The following is a 15,980-nucleotide window of genomic DNA, read 5'->3' on the forward strand; positions in this document are numbered from 1 at the left end:
ATGGATACATTGTCCCTTTATCTTGCTTTCCAGGTGCCTGTAGACATCTACATCTGTAACCAATGTGTTTGATCCATCTAATGATTCTACAGACTAAAATTTGTTCTTTGACAGTTTCATACGCATATATATATATTTTTATATATATATTAACAAAAACATAGGAAAGTCTCTGAAATGTTTCATTAGATGGATCAAGCAGAGTGGTGACAAATTATACCCAGTGCCTTCTGGTTAATCTCACCCTCCAACCCTCCATCTCCCTCACACTCCTCCCTACAAGTCCCTTCCCTACATTTGTATCTTTTGCTTTTGTTCTGTGGTTTATTGAATTGAACCAGGGACATCTATGTGATCATGAGTTCGGAGCTCTCCACTGACAACAATGACTCCCTTGTCCAGAATGTTTCAGTAGCCAGTAGCTCAGCAGGTGCGGGTAGGATCCCATGAGCTCCTCCCATATCCATGGCAACTGGCCAGGCCAGTCTCGTGCTGACTCAGTGGTGGTACCACTATCCACTGTGAGTTCTGATTACTACAATGGCTGCCTCACGCAGGGATTTGAAATTCAAACCCAAGTCTCAAAACATTATCCCGTGGTCTTTACCATTCAGTGTTGCTGATAGGGTATTTCTCTATCTTTGTCCCTTCCTCCATTTTGAATGTTACTTTCCATGACATTAGTACAGTTGTTCAGGCTCTCTTTTCAGGATTACTTGTATGGTCTATTTTTTTCCCATCATTTCATTTCAAACCTGCCTGGATTGGTTATATTCATATATATAGAGAAAGAATATATATCCAAGCGTGAATATTTAAACCCACACTACCAATGTACAGAATTACTTTATTTTGAGCACTTTATATTTAATGTCACTATTGATATGTTAGGGTTTAAGTCTAGAACTTTTTTCTTTAATTTTTTTAAACTATGCGGATATGTATATGTCTGCATGTGGGTTTGTACATGTGATACAATGCCCCTGTGGTTTAAAAAAAGTTGTCAAATTTCTTGGAGCTGAAGTTACAGACTGTTGTAAGCCTCCTAATGTGGGTGCTGGGAACTGAACTCAGCTTGTCTACAAGAGCAGTACTTGCTCTTAACAGCTGATCCCTCCATGCCTGACATGTAATATTTTGCTTCCTGTAGTTCTATTTGTCTTTTTCCATTGTCTCGCTGAAGGGTGATTAATTACTGCTTATATTCCAGTCTGATTTATCTATGGTCTGTTTTACGGTTTAAAATTACAGATCAGACTATGAACAATTAATTATCCTGCAGCTTGGGTGAGGTGCAGGCTGCTTTCCCTTCCTTTACACCTCACTATTCTCCCCCGTTTTAATATTTATAATTGCCATAACAGACACATATTAGAACCACCAGACAACGTTTTGCCTCAGCAATCAAATATGACACAGAAAACTCAAGAGGAGAAGCAATGCCCAGCGAGTCTGTAATTTTGTATCTCTTGAAAATATTTGCATCGAGACCTTAGCTTTTACTTCTTCGAGTACTATTCCGGCCTCCCTTTTATGGACTCTGGTGACATTGATATTAGATCTTTGTTTAAGTTCTTTTCCTTTCCCTATGGGTCCGTCTCACAGTCCATGCTTCCCCGCCTTCCTGCCTTGCATTTACTGAGCCTGTCATTTTGATGATACATCTTCTATCTCTCTGCTGATAATTTCCACATCTTTTGTTAATGTGTTGTCTTTTGTGTCAAGCATGCTTGTGTCCAGATTGCTGATACACTCTTACCATGGCCTCCTCTCAGCCTGTTACTCCACTGTAGCATTCCTTTATAGCGGCATCATTGCCTTTGTGAACCTGTACTTGGGGTGATGTGTGATTTTCATTAGAAAGTCGTGCATTTGGGGTTGAGACCCTAGTCTTGCTTAAGCCTCCCATCTTAGCTTTCTGCATGACATGGCTCCCGCAGGGAGGGCTACTGCCTCATTAGAGCAGATTTGTGTGAGCATCAACGAGTCTCCCCATCCATCCTGGGGATGTGAATACACATCTCTGATGTGTATTCAGTTACATCACCATGGGGGTTATCTCACTAGTGTGGCCACTCCTCACCAGATCTCCTAAAACAACTCCAGGGAAGAGCAGAGGATCTCCTGGATGCTGCCTGGCAGGAGGTTAGGACTGGACTTTTCATGGCTGCATGACTTCAGGAGAAGAGCTCTTCTTGTGACTGGAATGATGGAAGCCCTGCTTTCTTCTTACCACTTTGTGACACCACTGGACTTGCATGGGAGGGGCCTGTTACTTCTTCACAGGGGTGGAGGTCCAGGCTAACCACTCACTTTTGCGGGCTGGTACTGCAGCTTCTCTGTGCTGTTGGCTGTGGTTGGGCAGTTGTTTATAAACATTTCCTGTTGGATTCCTAGGCTGGCCTTTTCCTGGTGCTTAATGCTGGATAAATGAAGTTTGTGTTCCCTTATTCTTCCTTCTATTTCCCGTGATGCTTCTGAGTTGCCATCATCTTCATCTCTGGCTCTGGAATAAATGAGATTTAAAAAAGAAGATGGCGAACTGAGTGTGGTGACGTGTGCCTCTCACCCGAGAAGCTGAGGCTGGAGGCTGGAGCGTTCAAGGCCAGCCTGAGACTCCTAGATAGCAATGCCAGGGGCAGCAGGGATAGAGACACTGTTCCACACTGTCACCCAAGCAGGCAGGGGAGTCCTTTTGCATAGCACAGGGAGACAAATGTGAGATTATGCTGTCCTGAAGCCAGGGAACATATGGCCGCCAGTGTCTCCAAAGCTGTCACGTACAACTTCGACTTCTGCATGGATGGCCGTGCTGAAGGAAGGAATTTCAGGACAAGCTAGTGTGGGGGAAAAAAGTTTATTAAAAATAGAAAGAAAGGCTCCTGGGGAAAGAATCCGCAAACCTGAAAGCAGGTGTGAGCTTCTCAGGGAAGGGTTGTCCTGTGGGAACCTGGTTGTTGCTCCTCGAGGGAGAGCTGCCTTTACACGGCTGACTGAGCAGGAGAGTCGTGCACTATTTTTGGTGGCTCCCATGTTGCATCTTGGAGGATTGCTAAGATTTTTTTCCCTGTTCTTTTTGGATTAATGTGATTATAGGACAGCTATGGCGATGCCCTCAGACGGGGTTACAGCCTAATAAAACGAGAAATACTAGGTGAGGATGTGTCCTTCTACTCAAAGGAGGTTTCTACTGGGATTCCTATAAAATTGTGGGTTTTACAGTTGGGAAGGAAGAAAGCTTTAAACAAATCCTGTGAACTGTGTTGGAATTCTTACTTCTCAGCTGGTGAAAGCTTCATCCGGATTCCAGGGGCAAGGAGTGTGTAAGGGCACTGCAAGCCCCGCCCCTCCCTGCTCTTGCCATCACATGCCCACGGGTTTCCATCATTCTATCCTGCCTCAGCCAGACTCTCTCACAAACCAACGAAGCAAAAATAAACCACGGACCACACACACAAAAGATACGGTGGGGCTCGAGCAGTGGCTCAGGGGGTAAGAGCACTGGCTGCTCTTCCAGAGGACTAGGGTTTGATTCCCGGCACCCACATGGTGGCTCACAGCCATCTGTAATTCCAGTCCCACTGGGGTACGAAGCCCTCTTCTCACTTCTGGAAGCAATGCACATGCACATGGCGCACAGGTGGGCATGCAGGCAAAACACCATACAGATGAGTTAAAAGGGAAAAGAGATAAAAAGACACAAGATCTCACGACCATGTCATTCTTAACAGAACAAGATCAGAACCAGCCTGCCCGCCTCTCTGCCTTTCCGAGTTCCCCCTCTTGTTTGTTTCCAGTACCATCTTCAGGGTTTGGCTTTTTGAAGCAGTAAGAATGGAGTGAATTATGTCTTTCCCGTCTTCCTGGAAATGGGAGAGCCCTAGATGATTTTTAACAGATACTACGGCATCCTGCATCGTTTTGTGCACACTGACACTAACGTTGGAAACCCCCTGCTGCCTGCATTCACTCTTATTCCCTCTTTGGAGACAGAATCCTGCTGTGCTGCCCTGCTGCATCCTTGGTGGCTGGGCTCAGCAAAGCTTGGCTTGCAGGCGTGAGCCGTGATATCTAACCGTTGCTACTTTTCAATTTGCTGTTTGGATTTCTCCAGATATTTGCTGGGTTTGGTTACACACTCACAGTTATGCTCACAGATTTCTGGGCTGTGAGTGATTAACAGTCTCCTGGCAGGGACTAGACCTGTCCTTTTGGAAGGTTACTGACTGGGTGAGCTGCCTAATCTCAGGACACCGTCCCTTCTCTCTGACCAACCACCATCTCTCACTTGATCCATCTCCGAATAATTCCCATGTTCTCGCCGCTCAGCCTGCAGGTAGACAACGGTCCACGGGATGCTTGGCAGGGTCCCTGCTGACCAAGCACCCAGGCTTCAGGGGTTTGAGCCTGTGGAAGCAGACTTGTTCCAGCGTGCTTTCTCCTGCTGCCCACATCTCGTTTCTGCTCAGTTCCTCCGAACATCTTGTGTGACTATTCCAGAGTTGTTCTTTTTCTTCTTTTCTGTGTGTTAAGTCCTGGGGATTTGAACCCCAAGGAGAGGTAGATAGGATGTGTGTTCACTTCCTTGCTCCAGCCCCCTTAGGATATTTTTTATTGGTACAGCAGTAGCAGCCATTGCCGACTGCAGGTAGCTGTGGATGCTGCACTGAGCACGGCCTTCTGTCTCTACATCTGATCCTCAGCAGGAATCGTGCCAAAGACCGAACCGAGCAGGGAGGGAGGTGACTTGCCACCCCCAGGGTCAGGCGGTTGCAGAACAGAGGTGAGCACAGGCCTGATGACCTGAAGGCTGGGTTGTGCCTTTTCCAGCCTAGCTCTCTGATGCCAGGGCACGGTAGTGACACACTGAGCCACTCAACGTCTCTCTTCTCTCTTGCTGGCGAGCCTTCTTTCAGTCTTTTAAGTTCCATTTTTGCAAATTGTTCATTTAATTTTAAAATAATCTGGCATACTCAGAGGCCCCCTTCTCGGCTCTTTGTTTGTTTGGGGTTCTGTTGTCTTTCTTGTTTTGCGATGCTGCGCCTCTCCCGTTGCACCTGCTGGCATATGTCTAGGGGACTTGGCCGTACCCTTCTTTCTAGCACAGTTTGCCTGCCAGTTGAGATCCCAGGGGATGCCCATCCTGCAGGTAGGTGCATGCAGAATGCAAAGGCCTCACTCAGCCTGTAGCTCTGAGGAGGTGAGCCTGTTCGGCATGCCAGATGCTCCTGGCTGCACACTGCAGTCAACGTCCTGCAACACAGTGCTTCTCCTCCTTCCTGATGCTGCAACCCTTTAATACATAGCATACAGTCCCGCGTGTGGTGGTGACTCCCTAACTATAAAATCATTTTGCTGCTACTTCATAACTGTTATTTTGCTACTGTTATGGATTGTAATGTAAGTATCTGTGTTTTCTGATGGCCTTTGGTGATCCCTGTCCCCTAAAGGGATCACGAACCGCAGGTTGAAAACTGTGGGTCTGACAGAAGCTCTCTGGGGGATACAGAAGCAGAGGAGGCCTAAGCTGACCTTGCTGTCAGGATTGCTCAGCAGTGTGGGGCTGCCTCTGACTAGTACCTAGCCTGTGCTCTTGCTTAACAGGACTCAGATCTCTCCAGAGGAAAGAGAATCACCTCAGTACAGAGATCGGGGTCCCCCGCTTTTAAGAAACATAATTATCTGCAGGGACTGGGTCCCGTAGGCTGATCGGGAACTGGTGGCTCAAGGGTGTGGAACGGAGAGGACCCCAGGACCCTGAGTTTGATGGTCACTTTGAAGCAGTGTCCCCTGCTCAGCTTCCACGACTGTGTGCAGCTTCTTCTGCCTTTACTTGTCATCCAGGAAGAAAAAGCAAACAGCAACAGACACATATTTCTGTTGATGTTTTCACCCTGTGTTTTGATTGGGTAACTAAATTATGTTTTAGGGTTTTTTTTTTTTCCCTTTCATAAACACAAAGATGTTAAGTACATTAACAACTAAATTAATCTGTGCCCATAAATTGGTTAATTATGTTAATTTCAAGTCACAGAACTCAGTCTTGTTAGCGCTTCCATTAAGCAGTTTAGGCTCGTGAACATTTTAAGGCAACCGTTTAAGCTCCAGATTAATCTTCAAAGCAGAAGGATTTAAAATGCACAGGAGGCTTGGGAGATTTGGGGACTGTGAGAGGCAGTGTTATGGAGGAAGAGGGGTCCTGCTTCCCTGTCTCTCACACACCCATACCCCTCCCCAGCGCACACTCATTCTTGTCTAAAGTGCTCAGCTGCTCGGCCTGAGAATTCCTGTAGTCTGAGGCTCCTGGGAAGGAGGAGTTAGACACACCCTGGCGGCCACACCCTCTCCAGGAGGAGAGGCAGGCGGGCTCCTGACAACTAGGGCTGCCCAGGTCAGAGTTCCTGAGGTAATCCCCCAAACACTGAGGAGACCCTTCTTCATCCCTGATGGCCCCAAGGACAGACTAAAACAAAGCGGCTAGCAGCCCCTCAGGATTCTGACCAGCGCCAGGTGAACCTCTGTCATGGCTGTTCAATGTCTTACATTCACTGCCCCCTTGCCTTCTTCAGAGGCCAGCTCAGTGCCTGAGTTGCCTTTCTCTCTCTCAGCTGCACACCCTCCTGGGGGCTCCTTGCTCTTCATGCCTGTCCTTGCCTGTGGTATAGATAGACATGTGGGTGTCCTGTGTGGCTCTGAAGCTAGACGTCTGCCCTGTGTCCCAAGCGCCCAGCTCTTGCTAAGTTGCAAAGTCTCTAGAAAACTCACTTGTGATCCATGTCCTGTTCGCCATGGCAGGGGACTGTGCAAGAGTCAGTGTGGGCAGCAGTTCCCTGGACCAGTGTTTCTCAACCTGTGGGCCATGCCCCTTTGAGGGTTGTATATTAGATGTTTATATTACGGTTCATAACAGTAGCAAAATTGCAGTTAGGAAGGGGCAGCGAAATAATCTTCTGGTTGGGGGGGTCACCACAACACGAGGAATAACTGTATTAAGGGGTTGCAGCTTTGGGAAGGTTGAGAACCACGGCTCTAGACAATAGCTATGGCTTTTCTCTTTTTCCCTTCTCTTTTTCTTTGAGACATCAACAGGACCCGGTTGTCAAAAGGGAGTCTGGTTTTCATTACCACTTAGGTTTGGCAAGGCCATCTGATGAGCAGATGACTGCCACTAATTGAAAAGGTAGCTTGTGACTCACAGCTCCCAAGAGGACTGTCCACATCACACCATAGGCCCCCCTGGGGAAGCTCCAAGGTTGGTCAGGAGTCAGACAAGCAAAGGAAGCAGAGGAGTCATTGTTGTTTCTGTAGGAAGACAAGGTGAGGCCCGGAGAGCAGGCTCCCTACTGCAAGTAGCAGAACAGGCTACTCTGGATGACTTCAGCAGGATAGTCCTTGGTCATTTGCTAACTGCCCTCCCCTGGTCAGGTTGTGAGGACCAAGTAAACGAAGTTGCAAGAGGAGACTGGATTGCTTGGTTTCCATGTGAGAGATACACTTTCTATGCAAGTCGTTTACTCTGCCTAGAAGTCAGTCAAGGCTGAAGAGGAAAGTCTCTTCCGGGTTAGGACCCCCACCCCCCCCAAGTGTCAGCGCATTACAAGACAGACTTAACATGAGGACCTGCTCTGTCTGAGCCAATCTTGTTAGTGAGATTATAAAGCCCATGGGTACATGCACATGGCTGTAGCTGTCCCTCTCTGGGAAGACATAGAATGCTGTGTTATGAGATCAAGAATAGCATGGGAGGCTAAGAGAGACCTGGCTTTATGTCGATCCACCATAGTCTCCGTATATTGGGATAATAGCAGGCTGAAGGGTTGTCTTGACCTCAGCTCCCACGGACCTGGAAAAAGGCTATCAGGTGGGGCCTATTTAGAGATTAATGGGCCCTAAGGAGAATATGAGACTTGACAGTTTTGCAGGTCTGTGGACATTAAGAAACTATTTTTATTTTATGTGTGTGAGTGCTTTGCATGCATGTGTGTACGTGCACCATGTGTGTACCTAGTGCCCATGGGGGAACGAAAAGTGGGCAATGGATCTTTTGTGAGTAGAATTACAGGCAGTTGTGGGCCAGCATGTGGCTCCTAGGAACCAAACCTAGGCTGTCTGAGAGGGCAGCCAGTGCTCTTAACTGTAGAGCATTTCTCCTGTCCCATCTGTGGCCTTTTAAACAACCGTTGAAACTTTCCCTGGATGGCTACCCATGGAATAGAAGGAACTGTGGTTCTGCTGGGAAACGGATGAACAAACAAGCATTTATTTCTCTGTGGATTTGCTGAACAAACTGAGGATTAATGAGTTGGATTTGTTGAGGAGAACTATTTGTCACACGCAGGAAGCGGCAATCTCATTTTCCTTGCCGCTGTTCATTGCTCTTGCGTCGCCACTCACTTGCTAAAGGCAAAACACATTACTGCTCAATAAACATAAGTGGCCCGCATGGCGGCTCCCCTGCCTTCCTCCAGATGGTAACAGGCATGCAAGATGGCCGACTTCTCCTTTAAGACCAGTGTGTGTGTGTGTGTGTGTGTGTGTGTGTGTGTCCATGTGTGTCTTTCGAGTGTGTGTGTATGTGCACACGTGTGTTTTTGTGTGTTCACATATGTGTTTGTGTGTGTGTAAGTCTGTGTGTGTGTGTGTGTGTGTGTGTGCGTGTGTGTGTTCTTTGTCTTCCTTTTCATGTTGAGCTCCATCAGAAAATAGTTTGAAGGGCAAGTGCTACATCTTGTGCTCTTCACAGAGCCAGCTGCGTGTGTCTGTGTTTGCCTTCCTTTACGCAAGTCTGTTGTTCAGAAATAAATCAGAAACAGGGTAGAAGGATGGATCACTATGAGAAAGCTGGTGTTTTCTTTTAACTTTAATAAGAAACTCCTGAAATCATGGTTTCAGCCAGGTTTCCCTGGGGCACTTCAACTATTAGGTGTAGTCAACCTAATGGGATTGTATACATTACCGGAAAGAAGAAGAGCTCTCCCCAGGACGGGCTTACAGGAAGGAGCACCTAGAATTATCCTGTGGAGAGTGCATCTGCTTTCCCACTCAGACACAACACTCCAGGTTCAACACCTTACCTGTCTGTCTACTCCTCCACCTGGGACCCACAGACTAGCCGCCAGAGTGGATAGGTCAACCGTGTTTACCATGCTGCCACTCACCCCGATCCCATCCGTGGGAAAGCAACCCAGCGGCAAGCTGACAACAGGAGCTAATTGGCTGTCCAAATGATTTGTCCAGATTATTTTTGTTCCCTGCAATTTATAGTAAATGAGCCTTTCTTTTTTTATTAGAGAAACGATGGCTCCCCCCCACCCCCCTTGGTACTTGCAGAGAGCCATTCACACTTGAAGCCAATGTTGAACCGCAGGTTTCTACTGAAAATAGTTCCTCAGAGCTCAGTACTAAATTCTCACACTCCATTCAGTCCTCTACAAGATGGAGAATGTTGTGAGAGCCATTGGGGGAGTCCCTCTCTTCTTGTCTGCTTTTATATATTTTTGGATGTCTCCTGGCATCCTGTTCTTCTCATTTAGAAATAGGCACCTCACCACCTATAACTAGTATAAAACGCCTTGGAATAGCAGGTTCAATTTCAGCACCAGAACCACAGAATAGGCTCTGGCCACCCATGTGACCAGTGAATTTAAAAAGTATTATGAATATAAGATGGGAAACTTTATAATCTATATTGTCAGCAAAGGATTAATCCCCAGGACAGGCAAAAGTAAATCCTTTGCTATTTAAATATACACACAAGAATAAGACCGTCGGGCTGGAGAGATGGCTCAGCAGTTAAGAGCACTGACTGTTCTTCCAGAGGTCCTGAGTTCAAATCCCAGCAACCACATGGTGGCTCATGACCATCTGTAATGAGATCTGATGCCCTCTGGTGTGTCTGAAAACAGCTACAGTGTACTTACATATAATAAATGAATAAATCTTTAAAAAAAAAGAATAAGACTATCATGTTTAAAAGACAGGGAAATGGATAACCCAAGCAGTTTCCTTCAAGAAGCAGGGTAACAAGACCTAGACATGTGTAGAGACCACCCCTTTCATCTTCTTGCTTGCATTACACGGACAGCATTTAGGATCCGTCGTTTTGTGAGACTTTATAACTGGCAGGTATGCAAAATGTCTTCCTTCATAGATAAACAAACAGTATATCTTTAGTTAATGTGGAAGGAAGAAATTAGTTACTAAAATTATGCCCACATTTTACAGATAGGGAAACCGAGGTTCGGCGGAACCAAGCACTGTGTGCTAGGTATTTTCCGTCCATTTGGCAACTTGTAGAGCAGGTTGTACTGTGACAGAACTTCCAGGGTCCCTGTCTGGTCACAGTACAACCTGTGCAGGTCCCCTAGCACATCTGTCTGTCTGCTAGCCAGAGGGAGGCCTGCTGTGATGAGGACCTCTCCTTCTAGTTGCTATGTGTGGATGGTCACTCCCGTAGCTCCGTCCTGGTCCTCCACAGTCGCCTCTGCCCACCTAGCTGCATCCGGCATGGCTCTGGGTACCACTGTCAGACTTCTGATGTCCTCAACACCTGAGTCTTACTATTTTTTTTTTCTTCAGTAAATCTCTCGGACAGTGATTTCGAATAGAATTCCCACACCCTCAAAGCAGTTGTTTCCAGTTAAGCCTGGGGTCCCACTTCAGCATAAGGGCAGGTTACTATACCCCAGAGAGCCCTCCTACCCCAACTGCATTGCTAGCTACCCTCTACAGCCTCCCACGGATCCCCCACAATGATGCCTGTGCTGACCCTCCTGCTCATGGCATGGGAACTTCGAAGTAAATGGAATAGAGAAAACCTTAGAGCAGTGGTTCTCAGCCTTCCTAATGCTATGACCCTTCAGTACACTTCTTCATGTTGTGGTGACCCCAAAATTACTGTGTAGAGACCGTAAAATGATTTCATTTCTACTGTTAGGAATCACATGTAAATATCTGTGTTTTTTGGTGGTGTTAGGTAACCCCTGTGAAAGCGTCGATCAACCCTGGGGGTCTCGACTCACAGGCTGAGAAACACTACATTAGAGGAACTTGCACTTTTTTAAAAACTAATTTATTCTTCTCTCATGCAATACATCCCAACCATAACCTCCCTTCCCCCTTCTCCTCCCAATCCCCTGCTCCTCTCTCCTCTCTCCCAGATCTACTGCCCCTCTGTCTTTAGAAAAAAGCAGGTCATGAGCATAGCATGACAAGTTAGGCACACACCCTCACATCCAAGCTGGATGAGGCAACCCAGTGGGAGGAAAAATCCCATGAGCGGGCAACACCCACTCCTACTGTTAGGAATCCCACGAAACTCCCAAGCTACAAAACCGCAGCAGGTATGTAGAGAGCCTGGCGCAGACCCATGCATGTTCTGTAGCTACTGCTTCAGTCTCTGTGAGCCCAGATGAGCCCTGTTTAGTTGATTCTGTGGGCTGTGCTCTCCTGGTGTTAGAGGAACCTGAACCCTAAACACTGGTTAAAGAAAGGAATTGCTCAATCTTCCAATTCCCCATAGGGAAGAAAGTCTCAACTTGGTAAATAATAAGGTTTATCTAGTAACCTATTATTTGTAATTCACGTGCTACTGAGCAAGAAGATATAAGACAAGAAAATTGGAGGCACATAGCAAGTAAGGTTCTGGGCTCAGTGGCCAGTCATCGGAAGCAATGAGACCCATGACAGTGAAGTAGGTCTTCAGTTCACATGAGGTATGTCTCCCTGGGACAGGGGGAAGGTCTCTGCTCCTGCTTGAGTTGACTTCAATCTGTGGGTGCAGAACTCACAGACATAGAGAGCGGCCTCGTCTATCTCTCTGTCTGTGAATAAATGTCTGTTATAGTCAGTTTCAGTTCTTGAAGATCTCCTGTGTGGGTCTGGTACAGGTGAGGTACCCTTCCATGATGAGGTGAGCCCCAGAGGAAGGGGTACCTAGGCCTGGTGTGTGTAGGGACAGAGTGCACAACTCTCACAGAGGGTTCTCACTCCACAGAAAGTTCAGTTTTTAAAATAGAAAAAAATTGGGTAAAAGTGTATGTTTCAGGCAAAGGAAAGTATTAGAGGGGACCAAAGAGCCAGGAGAGGTTACTTCTGTGTTTGTTAAGCTTCCCACAATGAGCGTGAGGTCTACTTTTCTTTTTTTTTTTTTTTTTTTTAAAGATTTATTTATTTATTATATATAAGTACACTGTAGCTGTCTTCAGATACACCAGAAGAGGGCATCAGATCTCTTTACAGATGGTTGTGAGCCACCATGTGGTTGCTGGGAATTGAACTCATGACCTCTGGAAGAGCGGTCGGGCGCTCTTAACCGCTGAGCCATCTCTCCAGCCCGAGGTCTACTTTTCTATTAAGTCTTCAGTAGCTCTAAGATGTGGAGTTTGTTTCCCTGTCAGGCATGGCCATGGTACACACAGACCTGGGTCCAAGACGCTCTGGAGACACTCAGGAAGTGGTCCTGGTGGTTGGGGTCTGGATCTGGTGTTTCTTGGTCTCTTCTTCAAGAGAAAAATAAAAGCCCAGACGGATTGTAACATTTCAAGGAAGCATTATTCAAGAATTAAGCTGTAGTACAGATTAGAAAGGATACCGTATAGAGATTGGTCCTGGCAGTGTGGGGTCCTCAAGGGCTCTTATTATATGGGGGTCCACCTTTTATGAGGTTCAAGGGAAGGCGTTCATTACTAAGGGTGTAATGAGTGCTTATTTATTTGGGTTGACGGCTTAGTTCCCCCAGGTCTTTGTTCTCTGTGTATTAGTCATAGACATTCTTGAGTATGCACAGGTATATGATGGCAAATAGAAAATTCTCCCTAAAAGTTCACTTAAGGAAATACTTTTTTCTGACTGCATATATACTCCAAACAAGTTCAGATCAGATCAGCCCTTCTACCCTCAGACCAGAATGTGTTGGGAATATGTTGGAAGAGGAACTGTACAGTTTGATGGTCATTAAAATACTATAACCAAAAGTGATTTGGGGAGGAAAGGGTTTATTCCTCAGGAATGCCCATCACTGAGGGAAGTCAGGACAGGAACTCAAGCAGAGGCCATGGAGGGGTGCTGCTTACTGACTTGCTCACCATGGCTTGCTCAGCCTGCTTTCTTATACACCCCAGGACCACCAGCCCAGAGTGGCATCTTCAACAGTGGGGCTGGGCCCTCTACTAATCTTCAGTCAAGAAAATTCCTGACAGGTTTGTCCATAGGCCATTCTGATGGAGACTTCTTAATCAAGGTTTCTTCTTCCAAACAAACAAACAAACAAAACCCAAAAAACTATAGCTTCTGTCCAATTTACATAAAACTATCCAGAACCACTGGGTGGTGGCGGTGCACACCTTTAATCCCAGTACTCAGGAGGCAGAGGCAGGCGGATCTTTGAGTCTGAGGCCAGCCTGGCCTACATTGTGAATTCCAGGACAGCCAGGGCTACACCGAGAAGCCCCATCTCTAAAATAAAACAAAATATAAAAACAAAACAACAACAACAACAAAAACCAAACTTGCCAATAAAAGAACCTTGTGGTGCCATGGTGTCCTGGCGTCCGTCCAAGTGTCCTAGTGTCCTGGCGTCCTGGTGTCGTGGCAAAGGCTTCCTTGAGGCTCTTGGGCCTTGCAGGTTTCCAGTCCTTGGGTAGCTTCACTGCTTGCTCAGAATTCCCAGTCCTGACAATGAGCTTCCCCCTATGCTTGCAGGCATCCGGATGCTGGACGGTGACGTGACCGACGTGGTTGAGGCCAAGTCTCTGGGCATCAGACCCAACTACATTGACATTTACAGCGCTAGTTGGGGGCCAGATGATGATGGGAAGACCGTGGATGGGCCCGGCCGTCTGGCTAAACAGGCTTTCGAGTATGGCATTAAAAAGGTGTGAGTAACCCAGGGCTACCGGGGAGCACCCAGGGCGGGGGTGACTGCATGCTTTGAACATTTAAATATCGGTGGCACCAGCCATGGCCTGAAACAAGACTGGCAGGAAAGCCCTGCAGTGCCAGAATGAAGGAGAAGGCTCTTAGAGCTCTGGGGAGTGGTATATACCAGGTCAGCTGGAAGAGCATAGCCGGTCCAGGGAGAGCCAGCTTAGCACTCAGCCATCCCTGCCTACTCCACTGGAGGCTGAAGAGGCCTCTGTAGGTGGTGGGCGACAGCTTGGTCAGATCTCCTGGCCTGCTCCTTAAACTATGTAGGTGAAATGCTTTTTCTGTCTATCATGGGGTGTGCCTAATCTAAAGCCTCATTGGGCCAGGGAGCTGTCACCTAGACACCCGCACCCTTACCAGCACACTGCCCAACAAACACAGTTACAGTTTCAGAGGCAAACCATAGAGAACATCCAAGAGATTGACTACCTTCTGATCTGAGGAGACTGGAAGGCTCGTCTCAGGAGGCCTACCCTCCAGCTATTTCACCGACTGTCAGTGTGGAGGCGGGGTAGGAACTTGGGGAGGATGAGGTCAGGAAGGGGTAGCAGTAGATGAACCAAAACCAGTTCTTGCAAGCCAGGTGGCAAAACAGATTGTCAGGTGAGGACACTTTCTTAGAACAGTCAGGTACAGGTGTGGTCAGTATCCAGGAGGCTGTGGGTTGCCCCCTGAGCCCCAGCCCACAGTATAGGTGTGGCTAACAAATGCTGGCAGGGGCTGGGGTGTGGGGAGGCGGGGGGGGGGGGGTCTATCAGGAGATCCAGGTGTTTCTGATTCCTGTGGGAAAGGGAAGGGTGGGGAGATTGAGCCCACTTTATTGTTTATATAATTTAAAACATTTTAAAAGTATTTGTCATACTGTGACCCATGCACAGCTATTCAGATGCAGTTAATAGTTAATAAGTACATCCAAAAGTACCAAAGATTGTACTGCAAGTAGCTTGTCTGTCTCCCTCTGCCCTGCAATTCTGCCCCAAAAGATCTCTCTCTCTCTCTCTCTCTCTCTCTCTCTCTCTCTCTCTCTCTCTCTCTCTCTCTCTCTCTCTCGTGTGTGTGTGTGTGTGTGTGTCTCTCTCTCTCTCGTGTGTGTGTGTGTGTGTGTGTGTGTGTGTGTGTGTGTCTCTCTCTCTCTCGTGTGTGTGTGTGTGTGTGTGTGCGCGCGCGCGCGCGCACGTGTGTGCGTGCACATGCAAGTTTTTTCAATTGTTCTTTACTTGGTTTAAAGATTTTATATAAGTATAAATGGTTTGCCTGTAAGTTTATATTTTACCATGCTATCTACATGTATGCTTAGTACCACAGAGGTCTAAAGAAGGCATTGTATCCCATGGAGTTATTGACAGTTGTGAGCCTCAGTGTGGGTGGGTGCTGGAACTGAACCTGGGTCCTCTGCAAAAGCAGAAAGTACTCTTAGCTGCTGAACCAGCGTCTCTCCAGGCCCCTATTTATTTATCTTTGAGACACAGTCTTACTGTGTCACTTCTGATTGGCTAGGATCTCATTATATTGACTAAGCTCCCCTCAAACTCACAGAGCTCTGCTTAACCCATGCTGCCTCCCAAAGCTGGCATTAAAGGCACGTGGCACCACGTTGTTTTCTGAGATAGAGTCTCTCAGTGGGCTCACTGAACTTGGAGTTTGCTAACTGGCTAGTCTGGCTGGCCAGCAAGCCTATCTCTGTCTCCCCAGTACTGGGATCACACATCCGGGCCACTGCACCAGCTTTTGCTTTTTCTTTCTTTTCTCGAGTGGTTTCTGGGGCTCAAACTTGGGCCCTCTTGCTGATGGCGGCAGACATCTCCCTGACTGAGTCATCTTCCCCTTCCCAGTCTTCTTCAGGACTCTTTTTCTGATTGCCATTTGATTTCTTTCTTGGATGGACTGAGTTGGACGCTGTGTGTTACCTTTTCTGTGGCAACAAGAGTTTTTGCTAGAGCATCCTGCCACCTCCGGTCACACTGCATCCCTGGAGTGCCTTCATTATCAAACTAAGGGGTATACTACATCTTCACTCCCTGCTAGATACATCTTGTCTGCACCCCTACAGTACA

General features: G+C 47.2%; 1 protein-coding gene across 3 annotated transcripts in view; it reads left to right on the forward strand.

Annotated features, from left to right (window-relative positions):
- Positions 1 to 15,980, forward strand: part of Pcsk6 (proprotein convertase subtilisin/kexin type 6) — a 198,346-nt gene that overhangs the window by 82,037 nt on the left and 100,329 nt on the right. For all 3 annotated transcript variants that reach the window (NM_012999.2, XM_039101796.2, XM_039101798.2), the window contains one exon: positions 13,702 to 13,874. In NM_012999.2, the coding sequence (NP_037131.2) occupies positions 13,702 to 13,874 (173 nt within the window). The remainder of the gene's footprint in view (positions 1 to 13,701; positions 13,875 to 15,980) is intronic.

The sequence above is a fragment of the Rattus norvegicus genome, chromosome 1 (assembly GCF_036323735.1).
Source record: "Rattus norvegicus strain BN/NHsdMcwi chromosome 1, GRCr8, whole genome shotgun sequence".
Classification (NCBI taxonomy): Eukaryota; Metazoa; Chordata; class Mammalia; order Rodentia; family Muridae; genus Rattus; species Rattus norvegicus.